General features: G+C 37.2%; 1 protein-coding gene across 9 annotated transcripts; it reads left to right on the top strand.

The window, feature by feature from the left end:
• The first annotated feature begins 645 nt into the window (after nucleotides 1-645).
• On the top strand, nucleotides 646-26,561 carry LOC147000051 (vomeronasal type-2 receptor 116-like). Of its 9 annotated transcripts, none has more exons than XM_085834325.1 (6): nucleotides 646-934; nucleotides 2,221-2,503; nucleotides 2,929-3,732; nucleotides 4,578-4,802; nucleotides 5,942-6,065; nucleotides 25,195-26,561. In XM_085834325.1, the coding sequence occupies exons 1-6, from the start codon at nucleotides 726-728 to the stop codon at nucleotides 26,097-26,099; spliced, it is 2,550 nt and encodes an 849-aa protein (XP_085690451.1). In that variant the 5' UTR covers nucleotides 646-725; the 3' UTR covers nucleotides 26,100-26,561. The 9 variants fall into 9 exon arrangements, with proteins under 9 accessions (XP_085690451.1, XP_085690452.1, XP_085690450.1 ...); XM_085834326.1 differs by lacking the exon at nucleotides 25,195-26,561 and adding an exon at nucleotides 7,221-8,560 and having other exon boundaries at nucleotides 2,929-3,696; XM_085834324.1 differs by lacking the exon at nucleotides 25,195-26,561 and adding an exon at nucleotides 7,224-8,560.
• Nucleotides 26,562-27,101: the final 540 nt, after the last annotated feature.

Raw genomic sequence — 27,101 nt, 5'->3', positions numbered from 1 at the left:
GAGATCAGCATATCAGTGAATGTCTGCACAGGTATCGATATTGGACAGGATGGGTGTTCAATCTTTAAAAACCCAGGCATTTTTGGAATTAGCATATTGACATGTTCTCCAGATGGCGGGAATCACAGGAATTTTGAGGAGATTTTTTTAAACATGAGTGGCATACAATAGTATATGAACAACAGAGAGCATGGTCAACTCCAGGCTCAATGTTGCATTTGAGACTGCCCTTCCCTAAACTTGACAATGTGTTACAGAATGTTCCATGATTAAACTCAGCATCTAAGTGATATGGAACTTTTAATGACCTTCTCAACTTCTGTCACAGTATGGAACTTCTGATGAAATCCATTGTGTTCGTACATAATGGCTCTTGACACACGGTCTCATCTGAGCCATGCAGGAGAAGATTGTCCTTGGGATTTATGCTATGCACATGAATGCAGTCATGACCCCTGAGGGTAGAAAACATGATCTCAAAACATGTTTTCAAAAATATGTTGATGAAAACATTTCAGAGCTCAGATGTAGAGCCTGAGGCCAGAATTTTCCCTATGTATCTAGGGAGCCTGCAATAGGAGGGATGGAAAGGAACTGCGAATATAATAAGTGGATCTCCAGACAGAAGTATCCTTAATACAGACACATAGGTGTAACTGTGTGTGTGATGTCTTTCTACATCAGAAACGGATTTCACAACAGCTCCATCTTAGATCCTAACAGACATGAAGAAGGTCTGTGCTTTCACTATTTCATTTTTGTTTCTGAAGTTTTCTCTCATCCTGTGCTGTTTGACTGAACCCAGTTGCTTTTGGAGGATAAAGAATAGTGAAGATAATGATGGAGATTTGCAAAGGGAGTGTCATTTTTACCTTTGGGCAACTGAAAAATCTTATACTAATGGTAATTTTTTTAATTTATTTTCAAATTTTAGGTAAGCCATTAACTTTATTTAATGTATCAATGTCAATCGTTTGAAATATTTAGCTGTATATACAAACTGTGGGTTCTGTTCTCTTCCTCACCATGTAACTTGAAGAACCCCTGAAAATGAATTTTTATATCAATCACTATTTTAATACTTCAAAATGTGTCACAGTTTAGTATAGTTTTAGTGCAATTATACTCAAGTTCACAGTGCTGGACAATGTGAAGTTCTAGATTCTCTCTGTGAGGCTTTTTTGATAATATATGTTGAAAGATATGTTTTCATCTGCCTTGAATTCACAATTCCCTCCTTTGTCTAGAACTCAATATGAAGAGACTGTATCACTGCCTATATTCAATTGTCTGCCCACGCCTCAATATGATCATGCATCTAAATGCTTTCATAAAAGTGTTACCTAATTCGGGTTTCCAACAGATGAACATGCATTGTTTCATTGAAATATTTGTGTATGGGTTGGTCTACTATACCTGGTTAAATATATAACATTACTTATATATTTGTGAATATACTTAAACTTTGCTTTATAAAATAGTCTTTAAATGAGCCTCTTCCTGCAATCCTGAATTTGATACTGAATGTGGAAAAGGAATGCTAGTCTTATATTCTGTTATCAGAATAATCTTTTTATCCAATTACACAAATGCACAAGCTCAGATTAGGTTTATTATCACTATCAGATACAAGGTCAATATTTCTATTAATTACTCAGTAATTTTATTATTATTTAGTAGTTAATATATATTCACAATTCCTTTCCACTCATCCTATGTCATGTGCCCTGGATACCTAGGTAAAATTCTGGACTTAATCTCTACATCTGAGGTCTGAAAAGATAAATCTAGGAGAATCATAGTAATTCTTGTGGAAAAAAACCTGTTCTCAATGTGGGTTTTAGGTCTGAGGTCCAAAGAGTGAGATGTTATCATTTGTGGCTGCAGATTATGAAGGAATGAGTGTTGAAAATTTTTTAAAAAATAGAAATAGTAAGAACACACTAAAAGGTAACATTAAGTAGATGTGTACAACACCCTAAAGGATAATATTCTGGTCATATGGTATAACGTGTCATTTTGTATATATATCTTGAAATGGATAAATAAAATTAAATAAAATATATCCTAAAATAATTAGTCTGGCCGGGCGTTGGTGGCTCACTCCTTTAATCCCTGCACCTGGGAGGCAAATTTAACATATCTCATATTACAAATCTTACAGTATTTGAAATTTCATATTTCAAACATCTCCCTTATCATCACTATGCCTTGTTTTAGAATTACAGCAAGTGAATATGAGCTTCTTCTGGTAATGTCTTTTGCTACCGATGAGATCAACAAGAATCCTTATCTTTTACCCAACATGACTTTGATGTTCTCCATCATTGGTGGAAACTGTCATGATTTATTGAAAAATCTGGATCAAGAATATAAACAAATAGATGGATATATGAATTTTGTTAATTATTTCTGTTATCTAGATGATTCATGTATGATAGGTCTGACAGGACCATCATGGAAAACATCCTTAAAACTGGCAATGCATTCTTCAATGCCACTGGTAAGAAATTGTGACACTGAAATTGTTAAGAACATTAAATTACATTTACAGGTGCCTACAAGAAAACTTGGAAAGAATGCATTTGTGGGTGTGCTGCTACACAAATACACACACATACATACACATTATGTATATATATGTGTGTGTGTGTGTGTGTGTGTGTGTATATATACATATATATATATGAATTAAATAATCATTTCATAGATGTACTGTGCATACAGGTAAAATTGTGTTCTAGGAATTTTAGACTTGTCAGGAATAGTCAAGAATCTAATAGGAATAATACATAATGTGTATAGTACAATCTTACTGTTCTTATCTAGAGTTCTGGAAGGTGAGTAGCGTTACATGTATATGAGTCCAAATATCCTAATAATCATATTCCTCACTGGAAGTTTCATCCTGTCTTCTATATCCTTTAGGTTTTCTTTGGACCATTTAATCCTAACCTATGCGACCATGACCGGCTGCCCCATGTCCATCAGGTAGCCACCAAGGACACACATTTATCACATGGCATGGTCTCCTTGATGTTTCATTTTAGATGGACTTGGATAGGACTGGTCATCTCAGATGATGATCAGGGTATTCAGTTTCTCTCAGATTTAAGAGAAGAGAGCCAAAGGCATGAGATCTGTTTAGCTTTTGTTAATATGATTCCAGAAAACATGCAGATATACATGACAAGAGCTACAATATATGATAAACAAATTATGACATCTTCAGCAAAGGTTGTTATCATTTATGGTGAAATGAACTCTACTCTAGAAGTCAGCTTTAGAAGATGGGAAGAGTTAGGTGCTCAGAGAATCTGGATCACAACCTCACAATGGGATGTCATCACACATAAAAAAGAATTCACCCTTAATCTCTTCCATGCCACTATCACTTTTGCACACCACAAAGTTGAGATTCCTAAATTTAGGAATTTTATGCAAACAATGAACACTGTCAAATACCTAAAAGATATTTCTCATACTATACTGGAATGGAATTATTTTAATTGTTCAATCTCTAAGAACAGCAGTAAAATGGATTATATTACATTCAACAACACATTGGAATGGACAGCACTGCACAGCTATGATATGGCCATGAGTGATGAAGGTTACAATCTGTACAATGCTGTTTATGCTGCGGCCCACACCTACCATGAACACATTTTTCAACAAGTAGAGTCTCAGAAAAAGGTAAAACCCAAAAGATATTTCACTGCTTGTCAGCAGGTAAAGTTTCTTACATTTCATTATGCTTATATATATCAATGTGATCTTTTAAATGGAACCAGAGAAACAACTGTACATTTGTTTGAGATTGTTCTGTCAGGGCAATGATTTCTATACTGCAAATGTCCCTAATGATTCTTTTACATGGATGAATATCATGAACAAAGATAATATTTAATAGGAGGCATTACATTTATATGAATATCAGTTAGTTTTGTGAAAAGGTGTCTCAGCATTTCACCAAATGATTTCAAAATTAAAAGAGGAACCAAGAGTTTTATCATAAAAGTCTTAAGTGATGACAAGACTGAATATTTTTCTAAAATATAGTGTCTCAAAAATTGATACATGGGCTGTGGTTAATAGTTATTCATTTAAATTAACAATTTACAAAAACATAAATGATTAAGACTTCCCATTTTCTTAAGTTTATGTTCATTTTATATGTGTACACTGTATGTTCATAAAATCCAACATTTTTATTTTCACAATTTTCAGTCATTCAGACTTCCCCTTCATTCTCACATACATGGCTACATTTTTTAAAATTATTTTTGACAAACATGTTCACACAGGCACACACACACACACACACACACACACACACACACACAAACACACCATGTTACTTGCTATCTGATAATCATTTTTTCAGGAACATTTTACCATCAAATATTAATATGAAGCATATAAATTTTCAATTATCAATTGTGTATACTGTTTTTTACTACACAGATTTATTTCAATATAGCTGTCTTTTCTGACAATCATTAAGAAAACAGCGAAAATTCTCAACTTGGCATTATCTTTATTGATATGCATATGTAAGCATGAATATCTTCTAGGTGTCTTCTCTGATGAAAACCAGGGTATTTACGAACCCTGTTGGAGAACTGGTGAACATGAAGAATAGGGAAAATCAGTGTACAGAGTATGATATTTTCATCATTTGGAGTTTTCCACAAGGCCTTGGATTAAAAGTGAAAATAGGAAGCTATATACCTTGTTTTCCAAAGAGTCAACAACTTCATATATCTGATGATTTGGAATGGGCCATGGGAGGAACATCAGTGGGTATACCATAATTTTTATTTTTCAGGATATATATATTTTTAAATATAAGATTCTGTGTTTAAGACCAATTGCTACTCTTGCAAAAGATCATTCTCAGTTAAAATCTTCAAAATTTGATAACTCTTAGCTTCATGTTAATCTGGGCATAGAAGAATCAATGTCCTCTGGATTTCATGTTCAATAGCACCCATATGCCAATTCAAACACAATACAGGAATAAATTTGATAAATTTATAATATAGTATATATTTACATATAATTAATTAAAGTTTTGTAACTATATATAACCCATGGAATTTTCTGACTCCCTGTGAACTAATGTATAGATTACTTAACTATAGCATGTATTCATTAACATAAATGTTTCTCCAGATTCAAGGTTTTTTTTTTTATTTATATATTTTGGATTTAAAAACATTATTTATATTTCAAATGTTTTCCAACATCCTGTTTTCCCATTCTTTGTGGAGGATTGCCTTATCTGGCATCAGTAGGAGGGGAGTCCTTTAGTCCTGTGAAGACTTCATACCCCAGCACAGGGAATGCTAGGGTGGTAAGGCAGGAGTGGGTGGGTGGGGGAGCTCCCTCATAGACCCATGGGAGAAAGGTGAAGGGATAGTGTGTGCAAGTTCTTTTACACTTAGGAAAACTTTGTTAAATTTATGGGAGTCTTACATAACATATTTTGGTCATAGTCATCAAACTACTCTTCTTAGATTTACCCATATCCCCCAACTTTACCTCCCTCCATACACCTCACTATTCTTTTTTACTTTTTATTTTTTTGTAATTTATAAATCATGATAGAAAAGCAGGTGTCACATAATTGTTCTTTTGGATTGATCAGTTTAGGAAGGAAAAAAAATTAAATTGCTACAACCTGAATGTTACATATATAATATTACAGGATATAGTAAATATTGTGTAACATTCAGTGCATTGCAGGAAAATATAAAATAATAATGTGTCTGATACCTTTAAATAATACAGAAGAATAAGTAATATCAGAAGAATATGTATAATCATATCTGTTAGTGTCCCATGTATCAATCTATGGGTCATTATTCGTTTGACAAATGTGTGATATACACACTCACTCACACGCATATTATATAATATTTATTCACTTCTTCAGGTTCCATCCTCTGTGTGTAGTGTTGCCTGTACTGCAGGATTCAGGAAAATTCGTCAGAAAGAAACAGCAGACTGCTGCTTCGATTGTGTTCATTGCCCAGAAAATGAGGTTTCCAATGAAACAGGTACATGCTTGCATGCAGGAGAAAAATTGTTGAAATTGAATACCTATTCTTTGCAAACAAGGAATACAATATTATCTAAATGCAAACTGAAGACCTAAAATCTCCATGTTTCAGAACTTAATCAGTTAAATAATACCCACTTCGTTTGGACCCAGCAAATAAATTACAATATCTTCTTCAAACAAGGCATTTTTTTCAGAATATGATAGTTACTGGTTATATATTATATAGAAAATGTTTAGGGGGACCTACCTGTGTAACAATTTTTAAAAGAATCATTTTAGGCATAATCTATGCACAGGTTTATTTTTCTTTGATTCGTTGTACAGGTAAACTTGACTAGCTGATCAGTCCATAATCTTTCCTTTCAAACCACAGCTTATTCCCTGAGAAAGACTAGATGCTCAGGGTAATACTTGTTGCTTAATGGAATATATTTTAAGAACTTAGATGGCTTAATGGATTAATAATTTCCTGTTAAAGAGTTAGAACAAGAGTGAAGTTTTGAAGAATGCAGCATCAGATGGGATACTGCTTATCATCAATCACTCCCTCTCTAAGGAAAGAGGGATGAATATGGACAACCATAGCATTTATAACATGGAGCTTGGAGTGTGTATTTGTGAAGAAAGAGATTGTAAAACAATGAGAGGGACATGTATATGTATATGAGGCATATAACTTCAAGAATGAAAATATTCCTTTATGCAAATAGTACTTGCATGAGTAATTGTATGTTCTGGTTCCTAGGTATGTATACAGACAAAGGGCATACCCACAAAGAAAACAAAATACATGATGCACTTCATCAAGTGGTATCAACAAAGATGTCTGCATACTACCCGTGTCTGTGAATAGTGCATTTATGTTTGGAGGAATTAAATAATCTGAAATTATTATTATTATTATTAGTCATCATATTTTGTTTTTATTTAATAATTATTTTTTTCTGTTCTACTTCATACGATGATGTTTTCTTCAATCACAAACATAGGTTAATACAGAGCAATCTTAAGTTCGAGGTTCTACAGCAAAAAGGAATTGAATAGATGCTCAACACCAAATGATTTATTAATATTTCCTATGAATAACACAAATATAAAATTATTACCTATGTAATTATGATATCTTATATGGGTTATTTTCATTTGCCAGCAGATATGGAACACTGTGTGAGGTGTCCAGAAGATAAGTATGCCAACATAGAGCAAACCTACTGCCTCTCAAGAGCTGTATCGTTTCTGGCTTTTGAAGATCCATTGGGGAAGGCTCTAGGCTGCATGGCCCTGTCGTTCACAGCCATCACAATTCTAGTCCTCGTCACATTTGTGAAGTACAAGGATACTCCCATTGTGAAGGCCAATAACCGCATTCTCAGCTACATCCTGCTCATCTCTCTAGTCTTCTGCTTTCTCTGTTCCCTGCTCTTCATTGGACATCCCAACCACGTCACCTGCATCTTGCAGCAGACCACATTTGGAATATTGTTCACTGTTGCTGTTTCTACAGTGTTGGCCAAAACAATAACTGTGGTCATGGCTTTCAAACTCACTACTCCAGGAAGAAGAATGAGAGGGATGTTGGTATCAGGGGCGCCTAAGTTGGTCATTCCCATTTGTACCCTAATCCAACTTGTTCTCTGTGGAATCTGGTTGGTAACATCTCCTCCCTTTATTGACAGAGATATACAATCTGAACATGGGAAGATGGTCATTCTTTGCAATAAAGGCTCAGTCATTGCCTTCCACATTGTCCTGGGATATTTGGGCTCCTTGGCTCTCGGGAGCTTCACTTTGGCTTTCTTGGCTAGGAACCTTCCTGACACATTCAATGAAGCCAAGTTCCTAACTTTCAGCATGCTGGTGTTCTGCAGTGTCTGGATCACATTCCTCCCTGTCTACCACAGCACCAGGGGGAGGGTCATGGTGGTTGTGGAGGTTTTCTCCATCTTGGCTTCTAGTGCAGGGTTGCTAATGTGTATCTTTGTCCCAAAGTGTTATGTTATTTTAATTAGACCAGATTCAAATTTTATACTGAACCGCAAAGGTAAATTGCTTTATTGAAACTTTCATGGTATGAAAATGTTAGATGATATTCAACTTATCTTACTCTTCATCTTAACAAAAGTAGTATTTCACCATATTAAAAAAAAGTTAATAATATACCGATGTGTACTTACAAACAGGACTGTAAACATGAATATGCTGAGAACTGGGATCTCAATTGAGAAATGGGTACCATCATTCTGACCTGTGGTTGTGTCTTTAAGCTATGTACTTAATTAATGATTAATATGAGGTTACCTTACTGTCTGTGAACAGTGCCACATCTAGCAACACTGTCCTTGAGTTACAAGAAAGGGCACTGCATACAAAATGGACTTGAAGCCGGTATTCATTATTATTCCACTTGCTTTCATGGGGTTCTTGCATCCACATTCATGTGTTGACTTCATTCAATGTACTATGACAAAGTTAGATAAATAAATAAACCACTTTATCACATATTTACTTTGGTCTTGGTGCAAGCCGACAGGAAGTGCCTCTATTTTGAACAGGAAGTGAGTCCCAGGTGTTCATAGGAGATATAGTTCCTGTGTGTCTGTCCAAGACCCGCTCTCTATTGCCACCTGGTGGCCATAGAGTGTGACTGCATGCCAAAAGGAAGTGCCTCCATGTTGGATAGGAAGTAGGGCCCAGGAACTCATTGGAGATGTATTGTGTATGGGGCCTAGAGCCGATCTCTATCGCCACCCAGTGGTGAAAAATGCCACTGCTCCCCTGGTTCTTTTGCTCAAGGGGACGAATCTGGGCCCTGAGCACAGGTCAGTGTTTTGGGAAAGCTTTGGGGCTGGGCCGCCTGAGTTCCTGGGTGGGAAGCGGCTCAGATCTGCACCCCCTGCTCCCATTGTACCTGTAGAAGTGCAGAAACAGAGGCTCTCTCTGTCTCTCTGTCTCTCTCTCTCTCTCTGTTCATCGTCTCTATGTCTCTCTCTGCTCCTCCTTTCCATCTGGGGCTGCCTAGAATTGGTCTGCCAGCGAGAGACCCAACCCGGCTTCCATGAGTCCTGCAGCCCCCTGGTTCTGGTTCTCCCTTCTCCTTCCTTTTCCCTTGTCACTGGGGACCAAGCCAGAGTCCACGTCCGACCGAGAGGCCCCAGTCTGTCTGTCCCAGTTCTCCCTTCTCTCCCTTCTCCCTTCTTCCAGAACCAGGCTGCCTGGCCTTTACCGTTGCTCATGCAGCTCATGTCTCTGTGTCTGTCTGTCCCCCTGGTTCCAGTCTCCCTTCTCATCGGGGACCAAGCCCGAGTCCATTTCAGACCGAGAGGCACCATCCCTGCTTCCTTGTGTCTCGCTGTCCCTGGATCTGTCTGTTTGTCTCCAAGCTCCCTTCTTTCCCTCTGAGGCGGCCTGCCTGGCCTTGGCCTCGGCCATGGCCCTCACAGCTCAGTCTTTTTCTGTGTCCCCCCTGTCTCCCTCCCTTCTCTGTCTCATGGCGACGAATCAGGTACCTGAGTCACAGCCCAGGTTCCAGGCGAGCAGTGTGGCTTCTTCAGTGGCATCCCTGGGTGGGTGGCGGCTCAGATCCTTGTCCCATGCTCCTGTTGTAACTGTAGCACTGTAGGAACAGAGCCTCTCTCTGTGTCTCTGTCTCTCTGTCTCTCTCTGTCTCTCTGTCTCTGTCTCACTGTCATCTTTTCCAGGGCCCACACTGAGAGACATTTGCCTGGCCCATGCTTCCTCCCTGCCTCCCCCAGCTGTCTCTGTCTCTATCAACAAGATAGATAAACCCTTAGCCAAACTCACTAGAGGACACAGGGAGAGCATCCTAATTAACAAAGTCACAAATGAAAAGGGAGACATAAAAACAGATCCTGAAGTAATCCAAAACACCATCAGATCCTTCTACAAAAGGCTACACACAACAAAACTGGGAAACCTGGATGAAATGGACAAATTTGAAGACAGATCCCAGGTATCAAAGATAAATCAAGATCAGTTTAATGATCTAAACAGTCCCATATCCCCAAAAGAATTAGAAACAGTCATTAATAGTCTCCCAATCAAAAAAAGCATAGGACCAGATGGGTTTAGTGCAGAGTTCTATCAGACCTTCAAGAAGATCTAATTCCAGTTCTCCACAAACTATTCCACAAAATAGAAACAGAAGGTACTCCACCCAACTTATTCTATGAAGCCACAATTATTCTGATATGTAAACCACAGAAAGATACAACAAAGATAGAGATCTTCAGAACAATTTCCCTTTTGAATATTGATGCAAAAATCCTCAATAAAGTTCTTGCTAACCGAATCCAAGAACACATCAAAACAATCATCCATCCTGACCAAGTAAGTTTCATCCCAGGGATGCAGGGATGGTTCAGTATTATGGAAATCCATCAACTTCGTTCACTATATAAACAAACTCAAAGACAAAAAGCACATGATCATCTCATTAAATGCTGAGAAAGCATTTGACAAAATCCAACACCCATTCATAATAAAAGTCTTGGAAAGATCAGAAATTTGAGGCCCATACATAAACATGATAGAACAACCTACAGCAAACCAGTAGCCAACATAAAAATTATGGTGAGGAGCTGGAAGCAATCCCACAAAAGTCATGGACTAGACAAGGCTGTCCACTTTCTCCATACCTATTCAACATTGTACTTGAATTCCTAACCAGAGCAGTTTGACAACAAAAGGAGATCAAGGGGATACAAATTGGAAAAGATGAAGTCAAAATATCACATTTTGCAGATGATATGATAGTATATATAAGTGGCCCTAAAAATTCCACCAAAGAGTATCAGCTTCAGTGAAGTAGCTGGATATAAAATTAACTCGAACATGTCAATGGCCTTTCTCTACACAAAGGATAAGGAGTCTGAGAAATAAATTAGGGAAACAACACCATTCACAATAGTCACAAATAATATAAAATACCTTGGTGTGACTTTAACTAAGGAAGTGAACGATCTGTATGATAAGAACTTTAAATCTCTGAAGAAAGAAGTTAAAAAAGATCTCAGAAGATGAAAACATCTCCCATGGCAGAGAAGCACCTGAAAAAATGTTCAACATCCTTAATCTTCAGGGAAATGCAACTCAAAACAACCCTGAGATTCCACCTCACACCAGTCAGAATGGCTAAGATCAAAAATTCAGGTGACAGCAGATGCTGGCGAGGATGTGGAGAAAGAGGAACACTCCTCCATTGTTGTTGGGATGGCAAGCTGGTACAACCACTCTGGAAATCAGTCTGGTGATATCTCAGAAAATTGGAAAGAGTACAACCGGTGGATCCCACAATACCGCTCCTGGGCATATATACAGAAGATGTTCCAACTGGTAAGAAGGACACATGCTCCACTATGTTCATAGCAGCATTATTTATAATAGACAGAAGCTGGAAAAAACCCAGATGTCTCTCAACAGAGGAATGGATACAGAAAATGTGGTATATTTACACAAAGGAGTACTACTCAGCTATTAAAAAAAGGGAATTTATGAAATTCCTAGGCAAATGCATGGACCTAGAGGGCATCATCCTGAGTGAGGTAACCCAATCACAAAAGAACTCAAATGATATGTACTCACATATAAGTGGATATTAGCCCAGAAACTTACTATACCCGAGATATAAGATACAATCTGCAAAACACATGAAACTCAAGAAGAATGAAGACCAAAATGTGGACACTTTGCCTCTTCTTAGAATTGGGAAAAAACACCCATGGAAGGAGTTACAGAGACAAAGTTTGGAGGTGAGATGAAAGGATGACTATCATACATTTTGATCCATCCCATAATCAGTCTCCAAACGTTGACACCATTGCATACACTAACAAGATTTTGCTGAAAGGACCCTGATATATCTGTCTCTTATGAGGCTATGCTGGTGGGGCCTAGGAAACAAAAAAGTAGATGCTCACAGTCAGCTATTGGATGGATCACAACGACCAATGGAGGAGCTAGAGAAAATACCCAAGGAGCTGAAGGGGTCTGCAACCCTTTAGGTGGAACAACAATATGAACTAACCAATATCCCCCAGAGCTCATGTCTCTTGCTGCATATGTATCATAAGATGGCCTAGTTGGCCAACATTTGAAAGAGAGGCCCTTTGGTCTTGCAAACTTTATATGCCTCAGTACAGGGGAACACCAGGGCCAAGAAGAGGGAGTGGGTGAGTGGGGCAGTTAGTGGGGGAGTGGGTGGGGGAGCTGGTGGGGGATATTTGGGATAGCATTTTTAATGTAAATGAAGAAAATACCTAATTAAAAAACTCAGCACATGCGTGATAGATGCAGGTGGATTTCTGTGATTTTCAGGTCAGCCAGGTCTGTAGAGCTGGTTCGAGTACAGGCAGGGCTCCACATGAATCATTATCTCGAAGCCCATGCCCCACACGAATGTGAATCCTTTACCAGCCAGCATCAAAGAGCAGGCTCATGCCTCAGAGCATCTTGGAACCTAAGCTCAGGGGAACAACATTTTTAGAGGCAAAAATCACAAACTCCAACTCACATCAAAGTTTGATGAGGGTCAGAGTAACTTTGAAAAATTATTTTCTGGCAGAGCATAGTAATTACCTCAGACATAACATAACAGTTACTGTTAGCTTATACTTTCTTTATTTATTTTGGTTTATAATAATTATTTTGGTTAATATATCTAAATTATGATCAAGGCCATGGAAAATCTCAAGTGTTTTGCCAAGGGAGACATTACTATTGGGGAGTAGAAGGGTAAGGACTTTCTAAGCAAATTATGAAATAGAATTAAGACAAGAAGATGTCAAATTAGTCATGTGAGTTCCAGGACAGTCAGGGCTGGTTAAACTCTGGCTCTCTTTGTATCTGTCTCTTTTTCTCTCTGTGTACCTCTCTCTCTCTCTCTCTCTCTCTCTCTCTCTCTCTCTCTCTATATATATATATATATATATATATATATATATATATATGTATATGTATATGTATATGTATATATGTGTGTGTGTGTGTATCTGTGTCTCTGTTTCTGTCATTCTCTTTTTCCAAAAAAAAGCACTTGCTGCTCTTGTAGAAAACCTGGGTCACAGGTGTCTGTAGACCCAAGAACCCTCTCCTGGCCTTGGTGAGAACTAGGCATACACACAGCACACTTAAAAACATTTGGAGTGCCAGACAGTGGTGGCACACGCCTTTAATCCCAGCACTCAGGAGGCAGAGGCTGGCCGATTTCTGAATTCGAGGCCACCCTGGACTACAAAGTGAGTTCCGGGACACCAAGGCTACACAGAAAAGTGTAGTGGGTGGATGTATGGAGGAGCACCAGCATGGAGGCAGACAAAGCGGGGGGAACGGGAGTGTTCAAAGGGGAAATCTAGAAGGCAGATAACAATTGAAATGAAAATAAACCAGAAAAAAAATCAAAGAATAATTAGAACAGATCTTTTTACATTCAGCGATAGGGTTATTGTTACTTACTAAAAATTCTCAATATTTCAGTGTCCCTACAGTCAGATGAGGATGCAAATGGGTGCATGTTATTTCTAATTTTACAGTTTTCAAAGATTAATATTAAAATATTACAACATTGATCTCTCACACTTATATTCCCTTTTCACATATATAAAACAAATAACTCCCTAATTTAAAGCACTTTTGTTACATTTACATGCACACAGAAACACAAACACACACATACACCTCTTGGGTGTAACTACACATTGGAAGTATTCCTTTCTTACTCTGATTCAGAATGACAATTTACATGACCTCAGATACCTTATTTTGGAATCTGAGTGAATGTGTGACTTTGGTATTAGTTGACTGCTAAGAGAAAACACAAACTGTGTGAGAGAGTGAATGAATCTTGTAGATGACATCCCAATATCATCCCCTTTGCAGGAGAGAAGATAAGAGACTTTTTTTTCATACTAAGTATTAGAGGAGTAGACATTAAGAGAGAAAGAAATATTTTATTCATCACATAGAATATTGTAGAGCACTGACAGTAAATTCAGTTAATTATATAGTGTATTGATCTTGCAGAAGACCTGCTTGCAGGAGGCAACAAGTGGGGAATGGGATGAGGAATTGTGGAAGAGGGAACTGGGAAGTTGTACAATGACTGGAATGTGAATTAAAAAAAAATTTTAAAAAAAGACAGGGAATAGAATGATGGCTCACTTGATTAATAGTTCTTGCTTTCTAAGAAGACATTAGATTAGTTATAAAAACCCTTATTGGGAATCACTACTCTCTGTAACTACCATTCCAGTGTATCTTCTGCATTTTTGTGGGTTCCATAGGCAGTGCAATCATGTGGTGCACTGACAAACATGTAGGCAAAAACATATACAAAATTTTACACATGAAATATATTTTTAGAAAAGAATTGATATCCTAGCTTCAAAATAATAAGGCAGAAATAATAAATTCTACCACACTCTACCTTTATGTTTGTCAACTCGCTCAGATAAAAAGATAAAACACAATCAAATTGGAGATCCAAATCAAAAATGAAAACAAACAAATCCCAAAAGCCAAAATATACACAAACAAAACACCACTAAATTAAAATATTACATCAGGTTTGAAATATACAGCAACATATAACATAAGTAGTGGATCCTAAAAGAAGGAATGAGAATATGAATCTCATACATTACAACATAAAGGAATTCTATCAAAATATAGAACCTGGAAGCCACATACACACATACAGACACACACACACACACACACACACATGTATGTATGTATGTATGTATGTATGTATGTATGTATGTATGTATGTATGTATGTACATATTAGACATCAATATTCAGGCTCAGAACACTGACAGGTCATTTTCAGACGAGGACCTCCAAAGATGCAATTCAGTTAATTTGTTTTTCACTGTGTATTGTTGGCTGTGCAGTCTAATATTAATAATGGTTGGCAGGGTGCAGGTTGGCAGACACCCCCACGTTCCACAGAGGACTCTCACCTCCATCTCTCTATCACTGGTGAGTGGAACACAACATCGGTTCCAATCCAATAGCGAGGGACCTGAGTTAGCAGCAGGGGAGTAGGACACCTGCTTAATCACGGGCACAAGTCCCTTCCAGTAGGCACCAGCTCCAGGTTCCCTTGGGTTCAAGTCGGCAGACACCCTAACAGACGCCCAGAGGACTCTCCACATGATCTTTGGATCAGTGATCAGACAGCTCCAGAGTCCTCAGAAGAGACACCACTTCCAGACACTGTAACATGCCCAGGATCTTAGGATAACGGGGTCACAGAATAGCAGGAGCTTGGTGACATCAGGATTTCAGAGTCTCAGAGAAACCTTGACTGTCAAGAACTCTGAGACACCCAGAATCTAAGGTTCATAGGAACCTGCAATCAAAGTGAAGGAAAATGAGATTTTGTAACTTGTGATTCGTGTAAAAGAGTTGTCTATGAGCCCATGGCCTGGGGTAGAGGACAAAGCAGAACAGACAGAGCTGTTGTGAAGACATTCCTAAGAACAGCTTGACTGCAAAGATGAAAAAGAATGCAAGGCTATCTTGTCTGAGTCAACACCACCTGGCTGGAACCTCCCCTCTGTCTACTGCCCCTTGATGCTGGATAAAGTCATAAATCAACTGGTTGCTATGTGAACATAGATAAGCCCCCATCCCACAGGAACAAAGTCCTGATGCCCTTTTACTGACATGAAATCTTTCTGTTAATGTTTGAATATGTTAATAGTGTGTCTCTATGCTGAATTCTACACCCCTAAGCCCCATACCCCATAAAACCCTCTAGCTTCCTAGCCTCATGGTCGAATCCACTGACTCCTGTGTGAGATACCTTTTGACCCAAGGAGTTCTGCCATTAAACTACCTCATGTTTTTACATCAAGGTGTTGTGTTCTGTTCGTGATTCTTGGGTGCACGCCCAATCGGGAGTTGAGTGGGGGTTTCCCCACTAAGTTCTATCAAAAGGATCACAGAGAACGATGGACTCTGACGAATCCTGAATCGACTAGGGTTATAGAAAGGATAGGCTCTAATCAGATATATTGAGGGCAGCAAGTACTTGAGATAATCAGATGGCAGGACGCAAGCATAAGAACAGAAGCAACAGAAAGCAAGGTTACTTGGTATCAACAGAACCAAACTTTCCCATCATAGCAAGCCCTGAATATCCCATCACACCATAAAAGCAAGACATGGGTCTAAAATCACTTCTAATGATGAAACGCCTCAAAGATATGAGCACAGGGGGAAAAATTCCTAAAAGAGAACAGCAATGGCTTGTGCAATAAGATCGAGAATGGAAAAAATGGGACCTCATAATATTGCTAAGCTTCTGTAAGGCCAAAGACACTGTCAATAAAACAAAAAGGCAACCAACAGATAGGGAAAGAATCTCATCAATTCTAAATCTGTTAAGGGAGTAATATCCAATATTTATAAAGAACTCAAGAAGATAGACTCTAAAAATCAAATAAGCCTATTAAAAAATGGGGTACAGAGCTAAACAAAGAATTCTCAACTGAGGAATACCGAATGGCTGAGAAGCACCTGAAAAAATGTTCAACATCCTTAATCATCAGGGAAATGAAAATCAAAACAACCCTGAGATTCCACCTCACACCAGTCAAAATGGCTAAGATCAAAAATTCAGGTGACAGCAGATACTGGTTAGGATGTGGTGATAGAGGAACACTCCTCCATTGTTGGTGGGATTGCAAGCTTGTACAAACACTCTGGAAATCAATTTGGTGGTTCCTCAGAAAATTGGACATAGCACTACCAGAAGTTCCAGCAACACCTCTCCTGGACATATACCCAGAAGATGCTCCAATGTGTATTAATGACTCGTGTTCTATTTTGTTCATAACGGCCTTATTTATAATAGCCAGTTGCTGAAAAGAACATAAATGTCACTCAACAGAGGAATGGATACAGAAATTCTGGTACATTTGCACAATGGGGTACTACTCAGCAATTATAAACAATGAATTTATGACATTTTTAGGCAAAATGGTTGTATCTGGAGGATGTCATTCTGAGTGTGGTAACCCAATAACAAAAGAACACATATGAATGCACTAACTGATAAGCAGATGTTAGCCCAGAAACAGACTAACCAAGATACAATTTGCAAAACATATGAAACTCGAGATGAAGGAAGACCAAAGTGTCGATAGTTCGTTGCTTCTTAGAATGGAAAACAATATACCCAAGGAAGGAGTTACAGAGACAAATTTTGGAGCTGAGAAAGAAAAAAAGATCATCCAGAGACTGCCCTACCTGAGGATCCTTCCCATATGCAACCACCAAACCCAGACACTATTGCATATGCTAGCAAGATTTTTCTTACAGGACCCTGATATAGCTCTCTTTTCTGAGGCTATGCCAGTGCAATATATAGAAGTGGATGCTCACAGTCATCTATTGGATGTAGTACAGGGCCCCTAAATAAAAAGCTAGAGAAAATACCAAAGAGCTAAAGGGGTTACCAACCCTATAGGAGGAACAACAATATGAACTAACCAGTACACCCCAGAACTGTGCCTGTAATTGCATATGTAGCAGAGGATGGCCTAAGCAGATCTCCTGAAAGAGTCATACCCGCCACAACTTACTGTAAGATTATCCATGGCATATTTTAAAATGAAAATATAGAAAGGTATAAAATAATATATACATGACATCCCAAATAAAGTTATGACTATTTTCCTGCTTCCATCATATTCAGCTGATAAGTCCAACTGAGATTTCTGCTGTTTATACAAATCACTTGCTAAATTTGTAATAGCATAAAACTTAGCCATCTACTGTGTTTTTTTATCTTCAGGAAAATATTATGCTTAGTTGTATTAAGACAAATTCTCACTCTCAGTCATATAACCAACAAATGCTCTAACATGTTATAAGGCCACATACTCCAGAATGCGTATCACAGCCTTATTTATAATAGCCAGAAGCTGGAAAGAACACAGATGTCCCTCAACAGAGGAATGGATACAGAAAATGTGGTACATTTTCACAATGGAGTACTACTCAACTATTACAACCAATGAACTCATTGAATGGAAGAAACTAGAAATTCTCATCCTGAGTGAGGTAACACAGTAACAAAAGAACACACATGGTATGCACTCACTGATAAATAGATATTAACCTAGAAGCTTGGAATAATCAAGTTACAATTCATGAACCACATGAAAATCAAGAAGACAGAAGTCCAAAGTGTGGCTACTGCAGTCCTTTTAGAAGGGGAAACAAAATATCCATGGGGAAGATACAAAGTGTAGAGCAGAGACTGAAGGAATGACCATCTAGAGACTGCCCGTTCTGAGGATCCATCTCATATAAAGTCACCAAACCCAGACACTATTGTGGATGCCAACAAGTGATTATTGACAGGAGCCTGATATAGCTGTCTAGTGAGAGGCTCTGCCAGTGTCTGACAAATACAGAGGTGGATGCTAACAGCCAACCAATGGATGGAGCCCAAGGTCGGCAATGGAGGAGCTAGAGGAAGGACCCAAAGAGGTGAAGCAGCTAACAGCATCATTGGAGGAGCAAATATGAACTAAACAGTAGCTCAGAGCTTCCAGGGTCTAAACCACCAGCCAAAGAGTTCACATGGAGGGACCCATGGCTCCAGCTGCAAATGTAGTGGAGGATGGCCTTGTTGAAGATCAATGGGAGAAGAGGCCCTTGATCCTGAAAAGGCTCTATGCTGAAAGGATGTTTTCAGAGGGGTAAACCAGGAAAGAGGATAACATTTGAAATGTAAAATTAAAAAATCTAATAAAAAAGGAAAAAAAATGGTAAAATTAATGGGTTTCTCCTTGTCAATAAAGAGGTGATCTAATGTCTCCTCATCCAAGTTTCATTATAAAATGCTTTGTAGTCATAGTTGGGTGTTTTCCATACCAGGATTTTCATAACAAGATTCATATTCATTGGAGCATAATGTAACTGAATATTTGGTACTCTACACATGAGCAGGTCCTATCATAGCAGTATATGTCAAGAACAGCTCTTCTGTAATGAATGATTATTAACAAATTGACTTTGATCTAAATTCCTATGATAACCTCTCTGATTCAGAGGATCTCTCTAACGTCACACTCTAAAATCAATACATAACTCTTGGTTTTGTAAAGGTTACTTTAAAAAAATATGGATTGTTTTACCAATATTTTAAGCAGATATATATTACATGAATCAAATTAGAAAAAGTCATTTAGAGAATAGATTGAACAGATTTTCTCACAATTGAACCACATGAAAGGATGAGAGCTCGGGTACTTTTCTCTTCAGCAATCATTGAAAAGTATGTAGGACACAGTATTACTTGCATAAAATACACCATGATGATTAAACATTTATATTTACCATAAAGTTCAGGTTTCTTCCTCAAAATCATGTTATGTAAATATGTTTGAATGATTCAATCCCATTGACATAAAAGGGATTTCCCTATCTGGTATAGTATATTCAGGAAGAATAAACATATGTAAATGCATACAGTACTTAAGGTATCTAATAGACCTCACAAACAGTAGACATCTGGAATGGGACTTTGATCCCTAATGCACACACCTAATTAAAAGAAAAAAATCTGGGCTCATGACTGTGGAATAAGTAGTTATGTATGGCAAACGATGATCAAAAGACTGAACAATTCATCCAATTGAAAGACTTAAATAATCTTGAATTGGAAAAAGTACCTGTCTCTGATTCTGACAGTTGTTTTCCTCTATTAAAGACACGTCAGACACACAAACTGCTGATTCAGGATGCGTAGGATGTCACTCTCAGGGGTTGGTTTTCAGAGGAGTTCAGAGAATATAATGTCTCATAAGAATAATTTGCTCTGAGTTAGTACAGTCTGATAGCCACTGTAACTAGAAGAACAAACTGGGAATATAGTAAAATATTCAACAGATATAAACTGGGAAATATCATTTCCTCCCTGACTCTTTATGGTCTCCTTTTGGCAAGCCAAAATCCAATAAAATAAAATATGAAAATTCACACTATACTAGCTTTGGACTTGCCTGCTCCTGTCTCCCTGGATGGACAAACTAATGTACTAGAATCCTCATCATTCAGGAATTATGATAAGCAGGAAAGTTCCTTAAATTCACAGTGGCACCATTTTCTGTTATTCATTACTGGGAAGCCAGACTCAAGTATGTCTACTCCAGGAATTTTCACATCACTGTTCCGTGACTCACTGTGCCAGTCCCAGGACCACATCTTCCTTGCTGTTTTACAGTGAGATGAAAAGCCAGCTTCCTTAGGTCTCTCTCTTATTTCTCTATGCCTTCCATTCTCAATCTCAAGGAGACTCCTCCACCATCTCGCTAACATAAATATGGGTGAACTCTCTAGGGACTGTTTGAAAGCCCTAAGAGCAGTTGGTGTTGTTACAACACTGATGACATCACAGGGGTTACAAAGATCTCCAGGATACAATAGAATGTTCAGACAAGGAATTGTTTATGTCACGTGAAACAGGCTTTGCCTTTCTGTTAAAGTTCTCCCTCTACTGAACAGAAGCTGAATTGCCTATCCTGGAGACTCTCCTGGGACATAAATACTGATCACCTCCTTTTCAAAAGCCAGAGATCTCAGACAATGAGCTTTTTTTTTTTCCGTGTAAGAACAGTGGGAAAATGGTGTGCTTTATTTCCAAAGGGGTTAACTAGAAAAAAGATTGACAGGATCAAGAGAAGAGCAAGCCCATCAAGTTGGTAGCAGAACACTTGAGATGTCTACTTTCATCCTATGCCTCAATGGTACTTACTTATCATAAGTACCTCATGTGCATATCTCTGTGGAGGTCCTAAATGATGTGGGAATTCAGCCAAAGTGTTCCCCCATGATTCTAATTATGGAAGAGCTCCTGTTAGTCAGGTAGGTTGGTAGGTCATTGAGGTACACCCTGCTTTCATAAGTTCAGACTGCAGAGATCCTTCAAGTGTAAAATTTTTATATAATATTGAAATTCTAATTTTGGTATTCAATATTAGTATAGTTATGTATATTGGACAATGAAGATTGGAAGGGAAATTGGACCCCTTATTGTAAGCTAAATTCTATGGATTAAGGGATTTTAGGGGAAACCTTGGAAGAATCACCATCAGGCATCCTGCATGTACGTTGAGTGTTAGTGAAGTAATATGGCATGCCAATTATGATGCATTGGGTTAAAAATCCTGAGTGTAAACAAGCTATAACATGTCAGATTTAGTTTCATTAGAATAAGTTGAATTTTGTACAAAAATCATTTAAATTATAATAGGCTAAGATAATATTTGTAATGAAGAAACTGAAATTATATTTGTTGGTGCATAGTTGTATAATGGCCATCCCATTGCCTTTCAAATATCTGTGGTTCATGAATAACATCTTTGCTATCACATATATTTTATGCAAACAATGAACACTATCAAATACCTAAAAGATATTTCTCATACTATACTGGAATGGAATTATTTTAATTGTTCAATCTCTAAGAACAGCAGTAAAATGGATTATATTACATTCAACAACACATTGGAATGGACAGCACTGCACAACTACGATATGGCCATGAGTGATGAAGGTTACAATCTGTATAATGCTGTTTATGCTGTGGCCCACACCTACCATGAACACATTCTTCAAGAAGTAGAGTCTCAGAAAAAGGCAGAACCTAAAAGACATTTCACTGCTTGTCAGGAGGTAAAGTTTCTTACATTTCATTATGCTTAGATATATCAATGTGATCTTTTAAATGGACCCAGAGGAACAACTGTACATTTGTTAGAGATTATTCTTTAAATTCCCTAATAAACCTTTTACATCGATGAATATCATAGACAAATATAACATTTAATAGGAGGCAATATATTTTTATGAATATCAGTGACTTTTGTGACAAGGTGTCTTACATTTCACTAAATAAGTTCAAAATTTAGAATAGGAGCCAAGAGTTTTATCATAAAAGCCTAAGTGATGACTAGACTGGAATGTTTGGCTGAAGAATAGTTTCTCAGAAATTGATCCATGTGCTGTGCTCATTATTTAGTCATTTACATTAAAAATTTACAGTAACATAAATGACAAAGACCCTACATTTTACTAAGTTTACATTTATTTTATGAGTATACTGTATGTACATGAAAATAATTTCTTTATTTACACAATTACCAGATATTCAGACTTCCCCTTCAGTGTCTCATATACTGTTTCATTTTTTAAAAAAAGTATTTTTGACAAGAATCTTCATATAGACCCTCACATAGACAGACAGACACACACACACTCACACTCATGCACTGTGTTACTTATTTTCTAGTAATCATTTTTTCTAGCACACTTTATCATCTATCATTAATATGAAGTATATAAATTTTCAGTTATCAATGAGGTATACTGTTTTTTTCTACACACGTTTATTTCAATACAGCTGCTTTTTTTTTCTGGAGTCATTAAGAAATTAGGGAATTCTCAATTTTGTGTTACCTTTATAGATATGCTTTGTTGATATTGTAAGCATTAATCTCTTCTAGATGTCTTCCTTGATGAAAACCAGGGTATTTACGAACCCTGTTGGAGAACTGGTGAACATGAAGCATAGGGAAAATCAGTGTACAGAGTATGACATTTTCATCATTTGGAATTTTCCACAAGGCCTTGGATTAAAAGTGAAAATAGGAAGCTATTTACCTTGTTTTCCTAAGAGTCAACAACTTCATATATCTGATGATTTGGAATGGGCCATGGGAGGAACATCAGTGGGTATACCATAGTTTTTTTCAGGATATTTGGACTTTAAAATATGAGACTTCGTGTTTAAGACCAATTGCTAGTTTTGCAAAAGACTATCCAAAGTTACAATAATCAAACTTTGATTATGCACAACTTCAAGTATATCTGGTAATCGATGGATCAATGGCCTCTGAATTCCATGTTCAATAGTACCCAAATTGCCTATTACCTACAATACAGGAATATATATAATGGGTTTATAGTATAATGTATATGTACATGTGATTAATGAAAACATTTAACTATATATTAACGTGGGATTTTTTTTAATTCTGTAGAAACATATTTATAACCTAATTAAGTATATCATGGATTCATTAACATAAACGTTTCTCCATATTGAAGGTTTTCTTTTTTTAATTTATATATGTTGTATTGTTTTTTATTTATTTACATTTAAAATGTTATCTTCCTTCCTGATTTCCCCTCCTCCGTGAAGGATTGCCTTATCTGGCATCAGTGGGAGGGGAATCCCTTGGTCCTTTGAAAGCTTGATGCCCCAGCACAGAGGAATACTAGAGTGATGAGGCAGGAGTGGGTGGGTAGGGAGCTCCCTCATAGATGCAGGTGAAAGAGAGAAAGGGATAGTGTGTTCAAGGTTTTCTTTTACATTTAGTAGTACTTCATTAATTTCATAAGAGTGTTATATAAAATATTTTGTTCATAGTCATCAAACTACTCTCTCTTGATTTACCCTACATTCTCCCTCCATATATCACAGTATTCTTTTTTGTAATTTATAAATCATGAGAGAAAAACTTGTGCCACCTAAACATTCTTTTTGGATTGATCAGTTTAGGAAGGAAAAAATTTAAATTGCTATAACCTGAATGATACATAAATAATATTACATGATGTAGTAATTTTTGTGTGACACTCAGAGTGTTGCAGGGTAATATGAATAAAATGTGTCTGATATTGTAAAGTGATACAGGTTATCAGAGGAATATGTATAGCCATTTCTGTTAGTGCTCCATATATCAATCTATGGGTCATTATTCATATGATAAATACATGAAATTCACACACTCACATGCATATTATATAATATTTATGCACTGCCTCAGGTTCCCTCCTCCGTGTGTAATGTAATATGTACTGCTGGATTCAGGAAAATTTATCAAAAAGAAACATCAGACTGCTGCTTTGATTGTGTTCAGTGCCCAGAAAATGAGGTTTCCAATAAAACAGCTACATTCTTGCATACAGAAGAAAATTTGCTGAATTTGAATACCTTCTCTATCCAAACTAGAAGTATCAAATGGCCTAGATGCAAACTAAAGACCTAACATCTCCATGACTGAAAACATAATCAGTTAAATAGTGCCAACTTCTTTGGACCCAGCAAAAAACTCCCAATATCTTCTTGAAACAAGGCCTTTCTCTCACAATATGATGGTTACTGCTTTTATATTATATAGAAAGTGTTTTGGAGGACATTCCTGTATAACAATGTTTTAAAGAAACATTTTAGATGTAATAATCTACACATATGTTTATTTTTTTTGATTTGTTGCACATAGAAAGTTGACCACCTGATCAGTCCAAAATCTTTCCATCACCCAGCTTACACTGTGAAAAAGACCAGATGCTCAGGGTAACGGTTGTTGTTTAATGAAATATATTTTAAGAGGTTAGATGGACAAAAGATTAAGTATTTCTTCTTAAAGAAATAGAACAAGAGTGAAGATTTCAAAATGCACCAAGAGATGGCTTAGATCTTAGCTAAGGAAAGAGGGATAAATGTGAACATCCATAAGCTTCCTGCCATATAGCATGGAATGTGTATTTGGCAAGATAGAGATTGGAAAACAATGAAAGGGACATGCATAGGTCTATGAGGTGTACAGCTACAAGAACGAAAATATTCCTTTATGCAAACAGTATTTGAATGAGGAATTGTATATTCTCGTTCCTATGTGTAGATACAGAGGCAAATACCACAGAGCAAACAAAGTACATGATGCATTTCATCAACTGACACCAGTACCGATGTCTGCACACTACCCATGTCTGTGAATAGTGAATTTATGTTTACAGGAATTAAATAATCTGAGATTATGCATATAATTATTCATCATATTTTTGTTTTTGTTCAATAAGAATATTTTTCTTTTCCACTTTCCATGATGTTTTTTTTTTTTCAATCACAATGCATAGGTCAATACTGGGCAATTTTATGTTAGTGGTTCTACAGCAAAAAGGAAGGGAATAGATCATCAACACTAAATTGTTTATTAATATTTGCTATGAATAACACAAATATAAAATTATTACCTATGTAATTATGATATCTTATAAGGGTTTATGTACATTTACCAGCAGATATGGAACAGTGTGTGAAGTGTCCAGATGATAAGTATGCCAACATAGAGCAAACCTACTGTCTCTCAAGAACTGTATCATTTTTGGCTTATGAAGATCCACTGGGGACGACCCTAGGCTGCATGGCACTGTCCTTCTCGGCCATCACAATTCTATTCCTCGTCACATTTGTGAAGTACAAGGATACTCCCATTGTGAAGGCCAATAACCGCATTCTCAGCTACATTCTGCTCATCTCTCTAGTCTTCTGCTTTCTCTGCTCCCTGCTCTTCATTGGACATCCCGACCAGGTCACCTGCATCCTGCAGCAAACCACATTTGGAATATTTTTCACTGTGGCTGTTTCTGCAGTGTTGGCCAAAACAATAACTGTGGTCATGGCTTTCAAGCTCACTACTCCAGGAAGAAGAATGAGAGGGATGTTGGTAACAGGGGCACCTAAGTTGGTCATTCCCATTTGTACCCTAATCCAACTTCTTCTCTGTGGATTCTGGTTGGTAACATCTCCTCCCTTTATTGACAGAGATATCCAATCTGAACATGGGAAGATTGTCATTCTTTGCAATAAAGGCTCTGCCCTTGCCTTCCACATTGTCCTGGGATACTTGGGCTCCTTGGCTCTTGGGAGCTTCACTTTGGCTTTCTTGGCTAGGAATCTTCCTGACACATTCAATGAAGCCAAGTTCCTAACTTTCAGCATGCTGGTGTTCTGCAGTGTCTGGATCACCTTCCTCCCTGTCTACCACAGCACCAGGGGGAGGGTCATGGTGGTTGTGGAGGTTTTCTCAATCTTGGCTTCTAGTGCAGGGTTGCTAATGTGTATCTTTGTCCCAAAGTGTTATGCTATTTTAATTAGACCAGATTCAAACTTTATAAAGAACCACAAAGGTAAATTGCTTTATTGAAACTTTCATGGTATGAAAATGTTAGATGATATTCAACTTATCTTACTCTTCATCTTAACAAAACTAGTACTTCATCATATAAAAAAATTTAGTTATATACGGATGTGTACTTACAAACAGGACAGGAACATGAATATGCTGAGAACTGGGAATCTCAATTGAGGAATGGGTACCATCATTTTGACCTATGGTTGTGTGTTTAAGCCATGTACTTAAATAATGATTAATATAAGGTTACCCTGCTTTCTGTGAACAGCACCAGGTCTAGGCACACTGTCCTTGAGTTATAAGAAAGGGTACTGCATACAACATGAACATAAAGCCAGTAATTAACATTTTTCCACCTGTTTTCATGGCGTTCTTGCATCCAATTTCATGCTTTGACTTCATTCAATGTACTATGAAAAAGGTAGATAAATAAGTAAATACTTTTCTCACATGTTTATTTTGGTCATGGCATTTTTTTTTTCCAGCAACAAAATCTAAGAAATCGCCTAAATGATGAACTGCCTCTGTTGGGATTAGAAAGATCATAGATTCCTGATGTGATAAAAGACACTGATTTGAAAAGAGACACAAGAGTGAATGTTAGCCGAGTGTGAATCACTGTGACATTGTGCAGATGACAGTGCAGAAGCACTGAACTTTGGAATATGTTTAAAATGTACTGGGTAGATGTTAAGAACATCAGATAACAAATAAAGAAATGTACATTTTGTTAAAAGGATGATGAGGTTCTGATTATGCCTGCGATATAAGCCTCTGATTTTATGTGAAATGACACAATTTTACTATGAATTGACTGTAGTTCATTAAGTGTGTAAATCACTAATGGAAATGTCCCACAGTAGACCTTCACCACATTTTGATCAGTGAATTCGATAAACATATAAGTAACTCTATATCAAGTGTTTCAGCATCAATTTTATCATAATAGGAGTAATAAGTTATTTAAGTTTAATGTTGCACACACAAACATGCACATATAAACACATACACATT

The sequence above is a fragment of the Mus caroli genome, unplaced genomic scaffold, assembly GCF_978045245.1.
Source record: "Mus caroli unplaced genomic scaffold, Mus_caroli_1 scaffold_22, whole genome shotgun sequence".
NCBI lineage: Eukaryota > Metazoa > Chordata > Mammalia > Rodentia > Muridae > Mus > Mus caroli.
Note: the sequence above shows the minus strand (reverse complement) of the source record. Positions and strands in the feature narration are given on the sequence as shown.

What these genes read in the sequence shown, in the direction of transcription:
- LOC147000051 (XM_085834323.1), top strand. Translation starts at nt 726, where the DNA reads ATGAAGAAGGTCTGTGCTTTCACTATTTCATTTTTGTTTCTGAAGTTT. An exon ending in AATTTATTTTCAAATTTTAG is followed by an intron (nt 935 to 2,220) that starts GTAAGCCATTAA and finishes GCCTTGTTTTAG; the next exon opens with AATTACAGCAAGTGAATATG. An exon ending in TGCATTCTTCAATGCCACTG is followed by an intron (nt 2,504 to 2,928) that starts GTAAGAAATTGT and finishes TATATCCTTTAG; the next exon opens with GTTTTCTTTGGACCATTTAA.